Below are 21,891 nucleotides of genomic sequence, written 5' to 3' on the forward strand. Positions count from 1 at the left end.
TGTGGTAATGCTGACAATAATTCCAGTCCCTGCTGCATACATAGGCTATACTGTCAGAGCTGGATAGTCTCCATGGCCTGGAATAGGAGGTTTCTTTGTAACCTGATCTAGGCTATAAAACCAGAAACTTCCAGCCACACCACATAAAAGATGAGTCATTTCTGAGAATGACAAGTTTGAGATGAAAGAAAAGCTTCCCAAAGTCAAGCCTGAACCTGCAATAAGGTATGGAAGGAATGAATTTCAGGGATGCTAATCTTTTTGCTAAACAGTGGCTGATTTGAAGAGCTGGAGAAACACATTTATATACTTCCGTGTATTTCTACCTCACCCTGTACTCATTGCATATGCAAACTTCGGCATCCAATATAGGACTGAACCCTATATCAGACATTCCCAATCTGTAGTTCTCAGTGCATTTGCTGGTATCTACAGCAAAGTAGCCAGTTGCATCATGTGGGTTTACCGCTTGTTTTCAGCTGGCTCTCAATTTATGCAGACAACAAAACCTGCAAATCACAGCCTGTCACCACTCATAAGCAGTATGACACCAGAACCTGCTCGGAGGACCCCATGACAAAATGCACAGCAGCACTCTTCAGGTTAACTGTTATAGTACCAAAAGAAAAGTTTTTGCAGCCATGGATTGGAATAAGATAATCAATTCAATTACAGATGGACAGAAATTTGTTTTATGAACGTCTGTCCATTCCACTGTTAAACATAGGAACACACCCTTTCTATCAAAATACAGTCTCATTATACAAATACTTAATATTATCTTTGTCTCGAGAAGTCTTTCCACAATAGGCACTATAAATTTTAACAGCTACCGTATTCAAAATGACTAGCAGCCTTGGCAGTCAAACACTAGAATTCGTCCACGTGGGAATAGATGCATCATTGCAAGCTTCCTTACACAGTATGTTAGTTTGGAAACAATTGCTTAAACCTCTGAAGAATCTGAGAAAGAAAAAGCCACGATCAACAACTGATCAAGTGTTGGTACACCGTGTATCACTGGAGGAAGACGATAACAGTGCCTGTGGAACCAGACAGCAGCAAAGGTGTTGAAAGGAATGAAAAGCAAAAGGGATGGGGGGGAGAGAGAGATTGAGAGAGACAGAAGGACAGAACTGAGTACAAAAGCCATGGTAGTGCTTTTCTCCTGGTGAGGAACGCTACCACATCTGCTTACTTTACCCTGAGAAAAAGCAGTTACCAGGATTTCCATGAAACACCATTTCTACGTAATAAACTTCTGTCAGAATGACATGAGTGAAACAAGTCAGCTCTTGTAAAGCACAAGTGAGGAAAGGTAATACAGTCAAAAAGGATATTAATGCCAACTGTAGCTGTCTTTTTTTGGTGTGGAAGCCTGCTGAGTTGTGTGCTAAGGTAGGTGCATTGTAACTGCAGCCTATCAACTAGCTGGTGCATTGTAAATAAAAAACCTCTTCCAATGACTTAAAGAGCAATCAGTATGCTAACACAGCTTACACTGGTCATTAAATATAACTGTATGTACAGTACTCAGAACACTCAACAGTCTCACTTTGGTCTGAAGTGTAACAGACCACCTGGGCGCACACAGATTCTAAGTATGAAACATTTAATTACAAAACATACCTATTAGCAGATAGCTCTCTGACTGGTGAGCCTTTAGAGGGAATCTTTTCTCCAGAACATGATCCAAACTAGCTGGCTGGCTACCACTTTTTTCTTTGTTTCTAGGGTAAACAAAAATGCAAACAAAAACATATAAATATATCCAACACTCTTAACATACGTAACTAACTGCCAGAATATATCACAACCAGGGCAAGAATCATTAGCTGTCCACTTGGGCAGCTTATAAGAATAAAAGGTACTTCATGCTGTTGTGGTAGCAATGAAATGGGCTATAATACGTGTGACCCTAGAGCATTCGTGAGGATGTTTCTTTGAATGTTGAGACTTTTTAATGGAACATTTCATTTGGACACTGAAATTAGGATCCATTATCCCACATCTGGTATTTTTCTTGCAGGAGTCAAATATGGAAAGAAAGACTTCTCTGGAGCAGCAGCAAGATTTTATTTTAATCCTTTGTCTTATACTAGTCAATATTTGCCAAGTCACTGAAGAACAAGTTGCACTGCTGTTGTGCTTCCAAAGTCTGCATTTGCTCTCACTCTGTGGATTTAAAATGAATTATCCCTTCCCTCTCCCCAATATGCATCAATTTGCAAATGGAGAACCAGAGCCAAAGCCATCACCACCTTTAAGCAACTAGTCCCTTTGGAACTGCAGACATGCATCTTGTTTTTCCAAAGATATTTTCAGAATCTGATTATTGCACTCATTTACCAGTCTGCTAGAATTACTTTATTTTGCCAGGCTAATCGAACGGCATTCAGGAAGCACTATTTTGTCACTATTCTAACGCAAGTATCAGGAGTAAGAGCCTCCCCATAAACCTGGGGCATGCTCTGGGTCACATGATGGGTGAAGACTGCATGCAGCCTTGCCACTTACATCATGGCTTCATCCATCCCCACTTATTTTACCTCCTTAATGTAGCTTAAATTTGCTAAAGATCAAGCCCCATAACTACAAAGTAGTTAGCATCTTCTTAACGATGTCAGGAAGTTTCAAAAATCAGGCCCTAAAAAATCCTTTGCTAAAAATCAGCAAACCCTCACACCTAGTCTTCCAATCTGAAATCAGAGTGAAAATTCACATCACCTACAGGGGGAGCTGACAGAGTTGCCTCATTTCCCTCCATAAGGACAGCAAAATTAAAGTACCTCAGAAGATTTCCTCTGGGTATGCTCTGCTCCGGGGATTGCATGCTGGACATACCAAGACTCAGCCTTTTTGCAGTTTCTGTTTTCCTTTCAGGGATACTTGGCTCTTTTTGTCGGACTGGAGTTACACCATACTTTTCTTCTAGACACCTGAGAGGCACAGTCCTGTTGATAGGCTGAAAAATAATTGCTCCGCTCTGCTTTGATATTGGTGTGCGATTCCCAACATAGTATCTAACTAAGCCGGGGATACTGTCAAAACTTTCAAGTTCAAACTGATACTGAACACGGCAGTAGGCTTCATTGAGTCTTAGAACTGTTCTGTTGATTTTAAAATGCTGAGAGGTATTTTTCCACTCACAGGTAAGAACAAAGTTCCCAGGACTGGAGAGAGAATCCCTAATCAGAAAATCTCCATCTCTCTGAACTAGGCCTTCTGCCACCTTAGAAGAAAAAGAATTATACAAAAAAATACTTTAAAATTCAGAAAACAAGTAGTCAAACAACACATCGCAACAATATATTCTTAAACAGAAGACTTCATTTGGCTGCCCTGGGAGGACACACAAAGCCAGAAATACAAAGCAAAGCATGAAGTGTGGTAGAAGAATGATGTCTCCAATTCTAAAATTAAGAGCTCATCCCACAGCAAAGATATGGAAGGGCTTCCTGGAAAATGCCCAGCAGCCAGAAGAATGACCCACTTTTGCATATATATTTCTTCTAGTTTGCTAATGGAAAATACGGCATGAAGGGAAAGCAATGACTCAGGATTTTAGAGTATCTGAATAGACAGTCATGCTAAAGTTTAGAAGTCATTACTACAGGACCCCAAAGATTGTCCTTTCATTATTACCTTAAGGGACAGAAGCTTTCATTTTTTATTCTTTGTGAATACTGCATAGTACTAGGAAGAGTCAGAAAAATCCTGTTTTTCTGTTTTGAGTTAGTTCTTTCATGTGATAAATTACGCACCTGACAGTTAATCTTAAGTGCAGTGTATGTGGCTGCTGTGCCTGCTCTCCTTATTTAGGTGAAGGGCAGCAGGCAGCTCGCAGCTCTGGTGGGAGCCGCGTACACACCGGAGGGAGGCCCGCAGGGGGAGCTCCAGGTGCTCTGGGAACCTAAGCTCCAATCCAACAACAGCTTTTAACATATTTTTAGCTACGATTGTAAGGATCAAAATGAAGTTATTGCATAGATTTTGTTGTGGGTTTTTTTTACCTCCCTCAAACTCCAAGTGCAAGAAAGAAAATAAACAAGAACATTTTAACTTTGGTTAAGAATACTGAACCAAATTAATGTCAGTGTGTCTGAACAATATGTAGGGATAGTATTCTCATATGAAGCTTAAATTCCGTTTCCGCCTTTATTCAGTGCACACAAATCCTGAAATATCTACATTTTCCACCAGTGTCTGCCCTAAATCTTTCCTTTATTTTATGCCAAGCTGTGATAAATACCATAGCTTTTACATGAATAAGCATTACGTTTCTACTAAATTAGTGCAGATATCAGAGATGTGTATAGTACTTCAGTGCAATTCTGATTATCTATAAAAGCTCAAAGCACATTTGGCAATGTAAAGATCACGTACCTGCCGAGGAATACGTCCATGGTACCAGGCATGGCTACGCAAGTCTTCACTACTGAGCTGCAGTTCTTCCTCTAACTCCTTCTTCAGTTTTTCTGGGCTGTTGTCCATAACTTGCCTCTCCCTAGAAAACTGCAATAAAAGATTAAAAGCTTCAACGGTGCCAAGTTTAGTGATTAACATTTTACCTGGGTTATAACTTCCATCACATGATCTGCACTAGCCACTGGAATGCAGGTGCTGTTTTTAGCAGGCTGGCTTAGCTTCGCTCTCTAGATTGTATTTGCAAAATCCAGCATTCAGTGAGATAACATGATTGTTATACACACTGCACAGAGCAGTGCAAAGTGTTCTGTCTGTACACCAAGCTAATAATGACACACCTACAAGGTCAATTCTCTTACTTCCTCTTCCCAATGAGAATTCTAACTATACCCAAAAAAATGGAGCTGGACCCAAATGCCCTGCTCCAATATTCTTTCTCCTGTTTAAACTTCATTTTAAAATCAGATTCTTTCCCTCCACCCCCTTTGAACCTATCCAGTTAAGAACATTCCAAATGCATCAAGACAGGCTAACCTGGACATACATAGTTGTTCAATATTTCTGTTGCACTAAAAAAAAGTTTGCTAAAGTAAATTTTCAACCTTAAAGGGCTTACTTCTAATGGTCATTAAATCTGTATGTCCAAGATGTTCCCTTCTTAAGGGGAAAAAAGCTCTTGTTGCCCCTTAGCACAAAAAGTGAGAGATCTGCTTGGAGATATCTCCATCACCACTATACAACTACTATAAGATTTTCTGGAAAATTTCAATCTTCAGCTCTTCTTGGAGTACAGCTTCCATGCTGGACCACTCTGGCTCATTAGTCCTTGTGGATGCAGCGTTGCTAACAAAGTAAGGTGCAGTATCTTCTCTAGTGAGTTGTCATGTACTCTTTCATAAGCACTCAGTGGAGGGAAGTTCTTTGGACTTCCTTACATTCTCCAAGGGCTGGGGACTCCAGCCCGTCTTTACTGTTGCTGAAGAGTTTAAAAAGCCTAAGATACCCAAGAGAAACAGGTTCATTGCAGGGAACATGTTCTATATTGATCAAAGAATCAGAGCATGTCCTCTCTTAAAAGAAAGTACATTTTAAAAAAGAAAGATGAAGAAAGAGAGGAGCCTCCAGCTGGAAAGCAGACTAAAATGCAACATTTTTGCTCAGGGCATTATGGATTTTTTTCTTAGCTCTGGATATGAGCCAAAGCTCACAGGTTCCCTTCACTGACACACTGATGTAAATATGCAACACATGCATTATTTAAAAAAGAGCTGGGAATGCTCGCCCACCAATCCTATTCTTTCCGTGAACACTGCTCTCTATAGCATTTTCTTCTTCATATTGAATACTCACAGCACCTAACGGTGGGAGCAGGTGGCATACATTTAGCACTTCTTTCAACAATCCTCCCTGCAATTTCAAGCAAACTGAATTACAACAGATTACTAGACAGCAGATTTTTGGTGGAATAATGCCAGAAGAGGTATCCTGCTGCCAAGACCATTTAAACATACTGGGAACCCAGAGAAATTCTGAGATAAATTCTCCTCTTCTCTCTGCTTTTCTCAGAGAAAACTAAGGCTTCTCTTAGACAAACACAAATGATCGTAGTAGCTTATACAGGAAGGCAACAGATAAAAACAACCTGGTAAAGAAACACTTTTCACCTCAGTTTTGCTTCTGCGAACCATAACAGGGTGGTATTTATCCATATAAATGTGGTTCAAAATCGACAATAATTTTCAACAAGGAGTAAATCCTTTGTGCTTTTGTACAGTCACGGTCTTTCACCAACTCCTCCCAAGCTTTACGAGAAGAAAAGTCTGTGCAGGAACAAACCACGCCACAAAAAGAGACCTTCGCTGCAAGGGCCCTTTCATAAAACCATGTACAACGTGAAGAGATTATGTTACTGGGTGTAGAAAGAGTCATAGAAAAGGCTTGGTGAGGGCTCAAGTCCAAAAGCATATCAAAGTATCAAAACATAGCCAAGTAATGCCAAAAATCCCCCCTCCACTCCAAAAGTCTGTGACCTATCAGACTAACGTAGCTAAAGGACTAGTGGCACATGCCTACCACCTTTATTTCCCAACTTAAATGGCTGGGTACCCATTTAAAGCTGACTGGCATTGATTCCAGAATTAGAAGTTAACCATTTCACTGCCACAGCTTACAGAATGATAGCAAGTATTATAGCATTTACATAAGCTGAAAGTAGAGTGAAGAGCACACAAATTGAGAGTAGACTTTTCAAGAGCACCTTCCCCAGCGCAAGGAAGTGGCTGTAGAACTTTTAAAGTATCCCCTCCAATCTAAACAACAGCCTTCAATTGTAATGGTATACAAATCTTTTACATTCATAGCTGTGTATTTTGCCGACCTTCTGAAAAGAACTACTACTTTTATGTGAACTGTATTTAAGTTTTTGAAAGATGCTTTTGACTGAATAGAGATCTTAAAAAACTCAACACTACTGCACAAATTGTTACCATCATTCCAAAAGCATCTCACTGTATCTCAGTGGTAGGCAAAGCCACTGTAAATGGAACAGACTAGAGGATACAAATGCAATAACTGAATTTGCTTAGGAGAGCTAGATTCTTAGCCAACAAAAAGAGCGATAGGTCTTTGTGTATGGACTAATTTCATCCATTGTACTGACACGATTTATCTTAAAAAACCAGGCTGATCAGGTTATAGGTACACATGAACTACAAATACAGCAGAGAAACCTAGAATTTCTTCTGGTGGTTAAATGGATTTTTCACTACTCAGATGAACATAATGAGACACATCTTGCACTTGAATTACATCTAGAAAGACAACAAGAAAAACATTTAAGAAATCCAAACCAAGTAAGTTGTTAACATTCATGATTACTGGTTTGTTAAAAATCCTCTCCACCATGGTCTACCACACTGAGCATACTCTGATTGCCAGAGGTCAGACATCTCCTGAAATGAAGTAAACATGCTTAAATAACCCTTATGCAACTCTGAACTTAGTGGAAGAACCCCTGTGGCTAGCACAAATCCCAAAATACACAGGGGGGAAACTGCCTAGGTAAGCAAGTTTAGTAATAGCATGTCTTCCTGGACAGTTTTTTGTTGGCTGAGACTGATTTCTTATACAACCTACATTCGTTAAAGGAGAAGTGTGACCGATTAACTGTCTGTAATCATACCAGCCTGTGCCTTTCTATTCTAAATGCTATACCCAAGGCCTCTGCTCCTGCAAGAATCTCTGCATACAGTGAACTTCCCACCATACAAGTAAGGGCTCACAAGTCACTCCAGCCTACACAGGCATGTTAGTCTGTAAATAAGGAAGAGCGTAAGCTTAGAACAGTGTAATTAGCTATGTCAATAGACTTTCTTTAAAAGAAAAGGTGACCTATTCCACACAATGTGGCACAGATACTTCAGCCTCACTTCCCAATAGCACCCAAAAGTTAACGGACAGTAATGGTATACTGTAAATTTGCACTAACTTCACAGCAGTAAGTCCTCAGTTTATGCCTTTGTCTGAGACGCTTTGTTGGCTCCTACCCAATGACAGAAAGAAACCTGAATTTACATTACAATTAGATAGTGAAGTGGATGGTAAAAAGAAATTAAAAAAAAATCTAGGACAAAAATTAAAGACTTCAGTATATTCTGCAACAAAACACGAAGGGAAGCTTCCAGTTTAAATTCTTTAAGATTTCCAAATAGTAACAACCCTGTCAGAGATCCCTGAAATATAAAAGCAAGTCAAGTCAGCAGAACTCTTCAAATACAGATGCTTTTCCTGACCTACAAAGAACTCACCCTAAGTATCTGCTTTCCAGAACTGTTTATTCACATTTTAGTCACATTGTTTCCAGTCCTGGTGCTATTTTATGATATTCCTGCCATACTGAGTTTTTGTGAACAGGTCTTTAAAAGAAAAATATGAAACTATTTAGCAACACAATATTATCAACCTCCAGCAAAAGCCCTCAATCCTACTTACATACCCAATGGAAAACCTAGAGAGCCAAGAGTTTAGAAGGGGGAAAAAATTTCCAGTCAGTACAGTTATTTTAGTGTTTTTAATAAATGCCACTCAAGTTTATTGTATTTCACAAAGGATTTCTACCTCAGGGTCTTTAAACTAAAGCAAACTGTGCTTACAGATGTAACAAGCTACCCTTGATGTTACATACTATTTTACATTTTTTTAGGCATAATACGCTACTAATCTAGCGTACCAAAACCTGGAAAATATCAAAGTTTAAGGAAGGAAAACATCAAAATATGATCTTATTCAGGGTAAATTTAATGACGACTTGACTTATCACAATATGCTGTACCTATGAAACTTGTGAACACATTTTAATGGGAATTCCTCACATTAATCTGTTGTTTGTGCATCCAAGGGGTTTCTTTCATTTGAATGTTTGGCACTCTCCAAAGGAAACTCACTATATCAAGGTCTTGTGTCAACTATCCTAACAATTTATCACATTAGATTTGGATAATTTTTAATTGTGCTGAATAATCTACTGTATGAGTTCGGTGGTTAACAAAATAGAAGTCCCAGTTATTTCTGTTGCCTACTGGCAGTGGATTCTTTCTCCAGTTTGTATCTGCAACAACTCCAGTGAAGTACATGTACCAATGGAACATCAAAATAGCTGAGAGGAGAATCACACAGGTTTCTAGATATATACCCAAAGTTGCATCTTACGTGTTCTAGCTTTCATGGCTTACCTCAATTGTTATTAATTCACTCCTCTCTAAGGTGATCAAGTGTGTGGGGGGGGTTGTTGTTGTTTGTTGTTTTTTTGTTTGGTTTTTTTTTTAACAGCTTGAATTATGAGGGAAAGACGTCACTTTTTAGACACAGTTTGGAAGTGGTCCAAAATCTGTCATGCTAGATCATCTCCTTCAGTTCTGATAATGCAGAATTTCATATCACCTCTCTTTGTATACTTCTGGCAAAATATTATTTACTTAAAGCACAGCCAAGGACTGTTACAGGTACATGACTAAAGGTGGCCACATTTCCATCCAATCTCAATTATTTCCTGGTGCTTTGCACAGCTCTGCCAGCTGATATTTAAATTAGCCCAACAAGCAGCCTTGGAACCACCTGATTTCCTGTTGCCTTGAAGGTGTCAAGAAAAAAAGAAAAGAGATAATTATTAGGGATAAATGAGAACAGCTCTGTGACAACTGAAGTGTGATCTGATTGAGGAAATAAGTCAAGCCAGTACCTTTCCTAAACTTTTAATAAATGTACTGTATCTATCTAAATCAAGTCTATTACAGCTTTCTTCCAAATCCATCTTTTCTCCAACACTGGAGGCCTTTGCTTAAGTGCACCATGAACTCTGAACTACAACTTTCTGACCTTGTAAAATTACTACGTCCTACAGAATCTCCAAATAAATGAGGAGAGATGGGAGATACTTTGTGATTCAGCAAAAACTAAATTTTGTGAGATTTACATAGCTTTTAGCCAAGTGGATAATTTAACAGAGACCAATCAACAGAAAATGTGGAGGGGATGCTGGGGCAGGGACAGGAAATACCAAGAGGGAAGACAAAGATGTGAAATGAGAAAGAAGGGAGGGGACGCACAGACACAGGACACTAAAAACATCTGGAAAAGTGAAAAATTGATGAAATTCTTCTTTTTCCAACCCACTAGAGAGCAATCAATTTGTTCATACAGAAAATGAACATTTTATTGTCAAAGGTCCAATTCTGGATTAAAATATACTTCACTGGATGCAGAGATCCTGTAAGTCTCTAACCCTGTGCTCTTGTGATCCTGATTAGACTGCCTGTTTGGCACTATGATTACAAGCATTTTAAAATATACAGTTACATCAATTTATAATATGTTTTAATTTTATTTAAAATGAGTACAATGTATTTTATTTCACTCATAACTCTACTAATCGGCCACCAAAACCAACAGACTTGCACTAGGCATTTAAAAGAATACCCATGTGGAACCAGACTTTCCATTTTTGTTTGAAAACATTCTTGTCAGTCCTTATTTTCTCCTGCACGAAAAAGTACTGCGTGGTGCTCAGTGGCCGGCTGGGGTTAAACCATGACAATTGGCTAAGAACTTACAAAGTGACAAGAATACATAGACAGAGTTATTTCTGAAATAGTTATTTTGAGAAAGAACTAATGGGAAAAAGGGAGTTTCTAAATTCACGAAACCATTTTCTGATTAACTTCAACATTTTGAACCACAACTGTGGCAATGTTCTTCACAGGGGCAGTTTTCTCTTATCTTCCAGAGTGCACAAAGTTCACACAGGACTATAGTAAGTGCTATGTTAAGTAATGGGAGGTACAAAATGGATGGTAAAAGTCTCTTTGCATAGATGGCTGCCAACTTCTGCAGGATTTTATTTTTATTTTCTAGTGGCTTAATTGGTTGGTTGAGATACAGAACAAATAATATATAAACTTTCATCATGCCCAAGATACAGGAAAGAAATCTTGAACTCATCAGAGAGATGAATTAATATAGGAGAATGGCAATTTTGAAGCCACAAGACTTCTGTGTGCTTGTTTAGGTAACAGGCAACAACTTCTGAGGTTACTGATGAAAAGATAAAAAAATCACCATGAAAACTTCCATCATGACTTCCATCATAATTCAAGAGGATGAAGTTAATAACCTGCTATGCCACCTGGACGTTCACAAGTCTATGGGGCCGGATGGGATCCACCCGAGGGTACTGAGGGAGCTGGCAGAGGAGCTTGCCGAGCCGCTCTCCATCATTTACCAGCAGTCCTGGTTAACTGGGGAGGTCCCGGATGACTGGAGGCTCGCCAATGTGACTCCCATCTACAAGAAGGGCCAGAGGGAGGATCCGGGGAACTACAGACCGGTCAGCCTGACCTCGGTGCCGGGGAAGATCATGGAGCGGTTGGTTTTGAGGGTGCTCACGAGCCATGTCCGGGACAACCAGGGGATCAGGCCCAGCCAGCACGGGTTCATGGAAGGCAGGTCCTGCATGACCAACCTGATCTCCTTCTATGACCAGGTGACCCGCCTAGTGGATGAGGGAAAGGCAGTGGATGTGGTCTACTTGGACTTCAGTAAGGCCTTTGACACTGTCTCCCACAGCATTCTCCTAGAGAAGCTGGCAGCTCACGGCCTAGACAGGTACACTCTTCGCTGGGTAAAAAACTGGCTGGACGGCCGAGCCCAGAGAGCTGTGGTGAACGGAGTTAAATCCAGCTGGCAGCCGGTCACGAGCGGTGTTCCCCAGGGCTCAGTACTGGGGCCGGTCCTGTTCAATATCTTTATCAACGATCTGGACGAGGGGATCGAGTGCTCCCTCAGTAAGTTTGCAGACGACACCAAGTTGGGCGGGAGTGTTGATCTGCTCGAGGGTAGGAAGGCTCTGCAGAGGGACCTGGACAGGCTGGATCGATGGGCCGAGGCCAACTGTATGAGGTTCAACAAGGCCAAGTGCCAGGTCCTGCACTTCGGCCACAACAACCCCAGGCAACGCTACAGGCTTGGGGAAGAGCGGCTGGAAAGCTGCCCAGAGGAAAAGGACCTGGGGGTGCTGATTGACAGCCGGCTGAACATGAGCCGGCAGTGTGCTCAGGCGGCCAAGAAGGCCAACGGCATCCTGGCCTGTATCAGAAATAGTGTGGCCAGCAGGAGCAGGGAGGTGATCGTGCCCCTGTACTCGGCACTGGTGAGGCCGCACCTCGAATACTGTGTTCAGTTTTGGGCCCCTCACTACACGAAGGACATGGAGGTGTTGGAGCGTGTCCAGAGGAGGGCAACGAAGCTGGTGAAGGGCCTGGAGCACAAGTCTTATGAGGAACGGCTGAGGGAACTGGGGTTGTTTAGTCTGGAGAAGAGGAGGCTGAGGGGAGACCTCATCGCGCTCTACAACTACCTGAAAGGAGGTTGTAGCGAGGTGGGTGTTGGTCTCTTCTGCCAAGTAACTAGCGATAGGACGAGAGCAAATGGCCTCAAGTTGCACCAAGGGAGGTTTAGGCTGGACATTAGGAAAAATTTCTTTACTGAAAGAGTGGTCAGGCCTTGGAACAGGCTGCCCAGGGAAGTGGTGGAGTCACCATCCCTGGAGGTATTTAAAAGACGTGTAGATGAGGCCCTTAGGGACATGGTGTTGTGGGCATGGTGGTGTTGGGTTGACGGTTGGACACGATGATCTTAGAGGTCTTTTCCAACCTGTATGATTCTATGATTCTATGACTGTGATGGCTCTTTGAAATCAAACAAACTCTATCATGTGCATGTTCTCAGTCTGCCACTATGAACATAACATTCACAGAAAATGAATATTTTACTAACTAATTTTTTATTAACTAATAAGTGAGATATTTGTTTGGGAGGAGGAAAATAAAAAAGGCTTTTAGTACCAAGTTCAGTCTAATGTTAATTGAAGGTAATGAAAAGACTTAATTCTAGTGGACTCTGCATCCACCTTCCACTACAACACTACACTGAAGAGAATTCCTTCATTTTCTAGGTGACCACATTTAGAGCTAGGAGGACAGCTGCATTTCTGAATATGGATCCTGAGAAATCCTGAGTTCAGAGTTAGCCAAACACTAATCTCCTCACTCGGTGACCCCAAGGATTTTGACTACCAAGTCTAAAGGATTTTAGAAGTTGGGTAGGTTTTTTTGGTTTGTTCTGAGAAATACTTAAATGAAAGGTATTACCAAGAAGTTAAATGCATAAATATCTACTGGAAAATGTTCCCATTCTCATCAAACAGGAATCGCTTATAGAGCACTCGTGGTCCCTCTGCTATCTATCTATCTATCTATATGATAGAGGGTATACTGCAGTGAAGATTTGATAAACTGTATAGAATTACCATGGGAAATTGAAAAAAGTTATATAGTATAAGACTCATCAAAACTCAAACTCAGTGGCAAGACAATGGGGAATCAAAGTTCAGGGAGCTATACAAAATTTCACATCGTTTTGATAAGTCAGTCTTTTCCCCTCTGGCCCTCTCCAATAACAACAAATCTAACATCAAAAAGGCAGACCCATAATACTGGGTGGTGATGACTTGTAAACTCATGTTATCAAATCCAACTGCCTCCACATACATGCTGAAACTGGATACACGAAGCCTGAGGATGCCAGTGAAACAGATTTAGATCATCTCATACTGAAGAAATATTAATTAAGATCTACTATCTATAAAAAGTGTTTGCAATTCATCCAAGATAAGAGATGGCACTTGCAATACGCTGCTTATAAAAGGCTTCTTACGCATGCCACATTCATAGCATTACCCAGTAATGAGCTAGATCAGCATGCTGGAAGTTTTAAAACTTGGCAGTCCTGATAATTTGAGTGGCTTTCCCCTTTTGCGCAGCCTCAGCTGAGGGTGAATCATCGCAAAGAATTAAGAATGAAAATACTTGAACTTCAGGTCTTTCACTCCGATCATGACAACCATACTAGCTAGAACTACAAAAACTGTCTTGTGGCAAAGTTAACTTTATTAATTTAGACCTCTTCATTTTTTAAGTCACCATTTATCACTGTTTTAGTCTTAACTTAATTCTTAACTTCCAAAAAATGCAGAAATTAATGAACAATATTTTGGCTTGGAAGTGGCGTAAGTCATAATTTAGAATTCTCTCTTCACTTTTTTTTTTTAACCACAAACAGGAACCCCTTGCCTTGAAGTTTCCCTTTACTTTCCTCAAATGTAGAAGCTGACCTTAACTGTAAACAGCTATTAAAACCAAATGGGATTGTAAAAAGTACTGACACATCATGACGGAAGAATGAGTTGATCCAAGTTCGGATCTTCTGCACTGATCATTATATTTTCTATTACGTATGGGAAAACAAACCAAACATCTGCTATTGAGATCATAATTTCACACACTAAAATTAAGTACAGCAAAATGTGAGTGCTCAAGTGCTGTACTGTTTCCTGTGCTTTGATGGGACACAACGGGGCACCTCTAAGCTTGGCCACATACTGTTTTCAATTAAATCGGACAACATAATTACAATGAATTTATCTCGGTGCAGCAAAAAATCTCAATCTCTCACAGGTAGCTGCAGACTTCAGCATGCTTATTTATGGATCAATTTGATATTTCATTACAATTGTAATTACTAGTAAAACTAAGAATTAATCTCATCTAATTACACAAACTGATTTTGCTTGAAATGGTATGTTTTCACAAATTAAGTAAGAAGATGACTTAGGCTCAAGTGTTTATACCATCCTAGGCACTCTGACATTTCACGGAACATACATAATTTGGCCCCAAGGTGCAGACCTTATTTGATTTGACCACCACTGGGCCATTTGGGCACACTGAAAAAGTGACTCCTCACTCATTGACCCCGAGGATTTTGACTACCAAGTCTAAAGGATTTTAGCTACCTACACCACTTTCTCTTCAGCAAACACACCCCAGTTTCCTACCATCAGAACTTCTTAAAATAGCAGTTCATCAGATTCAACTAATGCTAAATCTGCATGCTGGAACACATGCATTCAAATCTATTTTAAATGCTGCAAATCTCTTTAAATAGAACCTTATTTTTGAAAGAGCCCAGCTGTAATGTGTTTCTACATAAAAGGTTTATTTTTTACCCTCCATACAGCAAACACTATTAATGTTTCAGTTTCTCTAGAGACTATATGGATTAGACTAAATGGAAAGTTGCTATGACAACACCACCGTTATTTTAGGTATTAGAAATTCATGCCAAGTTAAACAAAGGGCATGCATGGTCAAGAACAATGGTTTTATAACTGTTCTGACAGCCAACAATAAAATCCAATGTCATTTTTAAAGTTTTAGAACAGAAGAGTTAAAGTCTTACGCTTAAAATTGGAATGCAAATGAAAATTAATTACAGGAGTAACAGGAGAGCATCTTTAGCTCTCTATTCTGATATTAATTTCTGACATTTGTCCCAATGAGAAAGAGAAGACAGTCTGAGCAGAGTCACTTTTTTCAGTGTGCCCAAAAGACTGAGCCCCACACCCCACTTTCAGAAATGGACAGTTAAAAGGCTAAATCACCGGAGGAGAGAGAAGGGGGCAACTGTTCCCAACTTTTAAGTGCCTCCATCAAAGTTTGAAAGCTGACAGGCCAGAAGATAGCAACCTTCACATCCTTCCTCATTGCAAGTGCTCCAGAAAATCTATACACATTACACAGCGATTTACAGAGCTGACACTTCGTTATTCAAAGAATAATTCAAGCATAAATTTTAAATAAAAAGATTTAAAAGCTTAGGTGTAGCTCACAGATCCTCAAAAGTAGTTAGATATCCCACCTGATTACAGTTCAATTCCCAAGTTACTTAGACACTTCCATAAGTGTGGCTCGAAATGTTTATAAAGGCTTTTTATTTGCATATAGTGCATTTTTGCATAAAGTGAAAGATGCCCCTGCCCTTGGCAGGAAGGTTGGACTAGATGATCTTTAAAGGTTCCTTCCAATCCAAGCCATTCTATGAGTATGTGATTTTGTGTATTTTGTAGTTTTAAAAATTCTAAAACATCAGGACAAGTTCAAAATTGTCTGAAGTGTTTAAAAAAACTGAGTTTCTGAGCACAATTGCCTATGTTTTCAGTAAGGAGGTGAAAAAGTAGGGAACCAAGTAGTCTGGTCAGTTAAATTCTAAAAGCTCGAAACTTTGGCTAAAATTCTCTTCAGCAAGTCCCAAACCAGGGCATTTTTAACTTAATGCCTAAACATAAAGACAGTCAGCTTCAGGTTCATAAAACTGAAAGTTGTTTAAGCTTCTCTCTGAGACAATGGTGAATTCTCAAGATGTTCTTTAGAACAGAAACACACTGTACCCAACCATCATATAAAAACAAACACTTCTGAACAAAACCTAAAAGCATTACTGACTAGCACACTGTGTATTTACTGTTAATGAAAAAGGGCACCTACCTTGACTCTGATAATAGACTTACGATGATAAAAGCAGCAAAGTGCTGCAATCAGCATTTGAAAAACATTATAATCCTTCGGCATTTTCAGTTCTGCTGTTTGTGGTTCCTCAAGACTGAAGATAAACAGTCACTATTAGCAGTTTTCAGAGGTTTAGCAGGCTCTTTAGTATCACCACTGCCTGCCAGAGCTGCTACACCTCCCTGCTTACGTATCAATCTGGGACACTTTGCACAGCTGAAGCTGATACTAACAATTCAGTGGCCGCTGGCATACTTGCTTCCAGCATGCCATATAGAGAGTGCCAGAATCCTCATGTGATCTGTTTCACTCACCAGTGAAATCCTAGCTCCTCTATCTTGGTATCCCCTGCCTCAGAGATGTATTTAAGCCACCAGCTCAAGGCAAGATTCTCTTCTTGATGAGATACAATACCTGACTGTCTCCCTGTACTGATAAAGACTTAATCAGTTCCAGCTCAATCATGCAAAGTCTCTATCTGCATCCTCAATAATATACACATAAAAGAAAGAAATGAAGAGGAAAAACAGTTGATTATTGTTTGACGACTGTTACTCTTCATACTCAAATAAGAATTACATCCTTAGAGCTTAGGTAACCAAGGAAAATGACAAATCTGTTTATTTTTAACTAGGAAGCTTCTGGCAAGCAGTCCTTGGAATAAATAGCAAGAAACCAACGCTGTTAGCATGGTCAGTATTAGTGGTGCAACCAAGGTACCTTTAGTATTTAAAGCTATCAGTGGACAGCTTTAGCTTGGTCATAGTCCCATGGGATCGTGCAAACTGCTGGAGAAAGAACAAACTGAATTGAAGAACACCTCCAATTTGGCAAAGTAAAAATAAACACTAAAACAAAATAAAAAGCAGCAGTTTTATTTATGCCTGTGATTCTATTCTCTTGGACAGCATAGCCCATAGCTTACTGACCAGTAAACCACTCATCAGCAAAGAATCTGTCCTACATACCTCAAGGTCCTCTCAAGAACGAAGGCAAAAAAGGCAAATAACCTGTCTAATTAATGACAAGACCTCACCTCCATCACAGTCCAGTTAACAGACTTGGTGAAAGGAAACAAAATGCACTGGATTGAGGTGTACAAGAAAGCCTGTTACACTTAAAAAAGAGAAACTTTGAAGAGATCAATCATTCATAACTTGGTTGGTACCAAAAAGTCCAGCAGTCACAGATATTTCAGATCTCAGATTAGGAACAAATTCGTGCCAAGGAGTGGTTAAAAGGAAGTGTTACTTGTCTTTTTTATCAGCAACAAATATATTCCATAATTAGGAGGGCACATATATCAAATGCTTATTGATGTCCTCAGGTATTACTTGCAAGGCAATACTTCTCACCTAATAATAGAGTACTTCCTTCCCACATTGACTGAACAATGTGAAGTGCCCTCAGTGCCTTCATCAAGCAATGGGACTTGGACGTAAACCAAGCAGCAGTAATGAGCAAAGAAAAGACACAAAATGTGCACTGCCTTTCAAGGCAAGTGGGATGGAGAGCCTATCCAGAGAGAAAAGGAAACCTCAGTCTTGATAACAAGGAAAAGAAAGTGTGATGTGTAAAGTTCTCTTACCTCTTTGACCACCTAAGGTTTGCAGGTATCTAGCACCAAGTTAAGCACTAAAACCAGAATGTTCATAAAGCTAGTCAGACTACTTGGCCACGTGTAGGAGATCCTATGCCTGTGACTCTTTGAGAAAAGGAAAACTCTGTAGGAATAAAAGATCAGAGCATTAAATGGACTGAAAAGTGATTACCCTGGCAAGAAAAAGGATGAAAGACTGCCTCAGAAAAGAAGCTGAAAATAATGACTTTGAAGATGGAGTCCTGGTATATAGCTGGGGAGAGGAAATGCCTCTCCAAATAGTTTATGACAAACTCAGACAATGAATGAGTAAATAAAATACTAAGAATGTGAAAGTATCCTCCTTTTCTCTCTCCCCTATGCTGCAGTATATTTTAATTTCCTTTAAGTTCTTTTTCCACTTTGAGGAAATCCATAGGATTGCTTTAGCAGGTAGCCAAGGGATGAGAAGATTAAAAGATACCCTGCAGAACTCCAAACACAAAAGCCCCAATTGTGACTTCTTGTCTGAAGTTTTTTGGTACTGTGGGAGGACATTCCATCAAGGACTGTATTTTTGAAGAACCTTCATCAAGAAGTTCTTGTAAGAACACTCTAACCCAATTATACAGAAAAGAGGGGGGAGGAAATGACAAAAAGGGAAAGGAAATTCAAGAATGCATCAGTCAAGGCATTTCTACTTTATAATGGTGAGAAGAAAGGATTAGCATCACTGCACAATACACTAAGGTTTCATTTGGAATATCATGAACAGAAACTATCAAGACAAGTAACTCAAAAATACAGCAGGTGACAAGAAGGGCTATGAGGATGACTGACCTGTTTTGGCAGCAGAAACCAACTGGTTTATAATGCAAAATAAGGTGGGTCACTTTTGCTCTGAAAAGAGTTAGAAGTAAGTTGCAAAAAGGAGAGTTCTTTATAGGGTTAAAAAAAAAAAAAAGAGACAAGAAGTATTATGACCTAGCAATGAGTAAACCTACACTGGAATTTAGACAAAGGTTCTCCATCATTACCAAGAATAAAAATCTCCAACTTTCAAAAAAATTGAGAGTTGGAGTGGCAGTTCTAAGAGAGTTCAACATGAAGCACTTTATAAAAAGAAAAAATCAACACCCAAGTCCCCATAGTAGCATGATAGGGTACTTGTGACAATAGAGAGGATACAGTATCCTTTATGTACTTGTGTTTTCCTACTTTGTCAAGGTCTAGATTGAAAATCCAACCCATTATTGTAGTTCACTAGCTAACACATGCATATTTCCCCAGGCCTCGATAACTTTACGCGTACATTCATGTCTTACAGAAAGACCTATTAGTTTTGCAACTTCTTGTATGACTCGTTTACCCAGGGATACTTACTGGTATAGTTCTATTGGTCTAGTTTGAATGAATAATTCTCAATATGGTTCCTTCCCCCAAAACAAGTAGTAAAAACACAAGGGAGGCAAAGAATTAAGTTTTTGCATATGAATGATCTTCCCAAACCTTTTTGAACAGAACTTAGATTTCCCTTCTAGTTTTTTCCCTATTGAGAGTAAAGGGACAAAATGGGTGTATCTTCAACAGATTGCCTGGATTGTAGGCACAATCTCCCGCCTTCAATGGGAACAGCACAGTTCAATTTGGGAAGTAAATGTGGCCTAATACGTATTCAATGTGGGTGTGTCTATTTTTCATTTGAAAGGCTTGTTACTAAGCAGCAGTGAAAAAAGTTTAAGTGTTACATCCACAACTCAACATGAACAGCAGGGCATAAATTACAAATGGTAATTGCCAGTTCCTTGTTTCCTGTCTGCAATGGAGTAAGTAAAGAATCAAAAATTATGTATGTTGTGAGAGTGCCAGAAATAATGAACCTTAAAAAATAATACTGTACTATTTCATACAGCAGCTGCTGACACTTTTTATCAACAGTATAACTGGCAGGAAAGAGGGTGCTTTATTTAGATAGTGAATCTGATTTTTTTTTTAAACAAAACTAATGGGATTTTTGTTTTTATTAAAGATTAACGTGACTTCTGCACGTATAGTTCAATGAATGGATGACACATTCTTAAGAGTCAGAACAAGAACCTTTGCCTGACACTGATACAACAGACTACTGGAAGGAATCTCAAAGAGTACATGAGAAACCTCTGGGTGATAGTATGATAGCTCCTGCACTGCTCGTTATCATGGAGCTGTTTTCAGCCAACATGATCGAGAACAGCCTTCAGGCTGCTCCAAATTACACTTCATACGTAGATAAGATTTACACTTGTAAATACTGACTTAGAGAAACAAAGGATGGTTTAGTCACATTTTCACTCTCCTGTCCCGTGACTTTTTGCTGGTACTTTGGATTCTTAGACTCTGCACATGAGAAATAAACCATCTGTTTCTTGCACCTTAGAAAAATCAAATACAATCTTTCTGCTAAGTCAATCTATTGATGTATTTCTAATGCTCTCCAGCATCAACAGATCAACCATCAGCTTCATTTCTTTGTTCTCAAAGATTCTTGCCAAGAATCTTAAAATATCTGATTTTCATCTGTTTCTAAGGATGGCTGGCTAGAGTGGTTTTGATAACTAAGTTTATTAAGAAAGGATTTCTAAGTTCATAGAATTCAAGACCACATGAGTTTAAGGACACTTGATCATATATTCTGTGTTGAGTTCCTAAAAGTCCATCAGGAAGAGAAATTAAGGTGTCTCTGCTGACCCCATCTGTGTTACTACAAAGCCTCTAGAGTTATTTAGGGTGTTTTCATGCTCTGGTTTAAATTACGCTTACCCAGCACTGCATATTAGGACTGTTCCCCTGACACACCTAAACTGTGTCCAGCTCCACTCACAGCACATTGCATATGCAAGAGTTTGAAGCCTTCACGCTGGATAGTGTGAACCTGCTCTGGGGGAATCCCCTTAGGCTGCTTTAATTGTACAGGTTAAACAAGACAGAATGTAGAGGTAATTTCTCTAGGGGGGTTGTGTTTTTTGTTTTCCTCTCATCACCAAAAAAAAAAAAAATTTCTTTGGCTTCAAAGCTGTAAGTGGCTCAAGTAAGGCAACCAAACTCCATAAAAATACAAACACTCAAAAACTCACAAGCAGTCTGAAGTTATCAAAACAGTCTGCACATCTACAAGAAGCTATTATGAACCAAATACCGCTCATGTTCATGGAAGTGCTTATAATTCACACACAGAATACTGATTTGTGATTTCATATTACAGAGAAATAATTTCAGACTAAATTAGATGAGGGAATTGGTGGCTTGCCACTGTTGCTTAGTACTACATCAACAAATCATTTAAGCATTTAAATCAGCACAACAATATTCAGTGAAATACATGTAATGCTTTAGATTTCTTTCCACTAAATGAAAGTAAACAATCCAGGCAGAAAGGCAGCTGTAAACGAAAGAAAGCATGACGTACTGTACAAGGGTCAACAACATATATCTGATTTGATACAGCGTGCAGCCAATCCAGAGCACACAGCTCGCTGTCACTGGACTAATGACGTCATATGGAATACAGATACATCCCGATTACACAGTGCATATGCATAATCTAACTATGGCTGTGAGTGTCTATGACTATAAAATGCCACCTGTAAGGTTGTAATAAAGTACAATATGAATAAAATGTGAAAGAAAAAACCCAAATAAAACCAAAGCATTTAAATCTTCAGATTGAAACAGTCTTCATGTAATACATAAGACTTTTCTCTATACCTAGTTATTTGTTCTTTTTAATGTAAGAAAAAGTCAGGAAACAGGGGACAACTGATAAATAATTTGTCCACACAAACAACATCTTCACAGTGCCCGCTACCATTTAGTCTTAGTACTTAGTCCTTCAGACATGGTCCATCACCTCTACCAAAGTTCTGTGGGGAATGCCTCCAAACACAAGTA

At 39.5% G+C, this 21,891-nt stretch overlaps 1 protein-coding gene across 3 annotated transcripts in view; it reads right to left on the reverse strand.

Moving 5' to 3' along the window:
• BCAR3 (BCAR3 adaptor protein, NSP family member) overlaps nucleotides 1–21,891 on the reverse strand; it is a 77,681-nt gene that overhangs the window by 10,328 nt on the left and 45,462 nt on the right. For all 3 annotated transcript variants that reach the window (XM_075156313.1, XM_075156310.1, XM_075156312.1), the window contains exons 4-6: nucleotides 4,387–4,515; nucleotides 2,790–3,232; nucleotides 1,630–1,730 (exon numbers count right to left, since the gene is read on the reverse strand). In XM_075156313.1, coding sequence (XP_075012414.1) covers nucleotides 1,630–1,730; nucleotides 2,790–3,232; nucleotides 4,387–4,515 — 673 coding nt within the window. The remainder of the gene's footprint in view (nucleotides 1–1,629; nucleotides 1,731–2,789; nucleotides 3,233–4,386; nucleotides 4,516–21,891) is intronic.

The sequence above is a fragment of the Calonectris borealis genome, chromosome 8 (assembly GCF_964195595.1).
Source record: "Calonectris borealis chromosome 8, bCalBor7.hap1.2, whole genome shotgun sequence".
Lineage (NCBI taxonomy): Eukaryota > Metazoa > Chordata > Aves > Procellariiformes > Procellariidae > Calonectris > Calonectris borealis.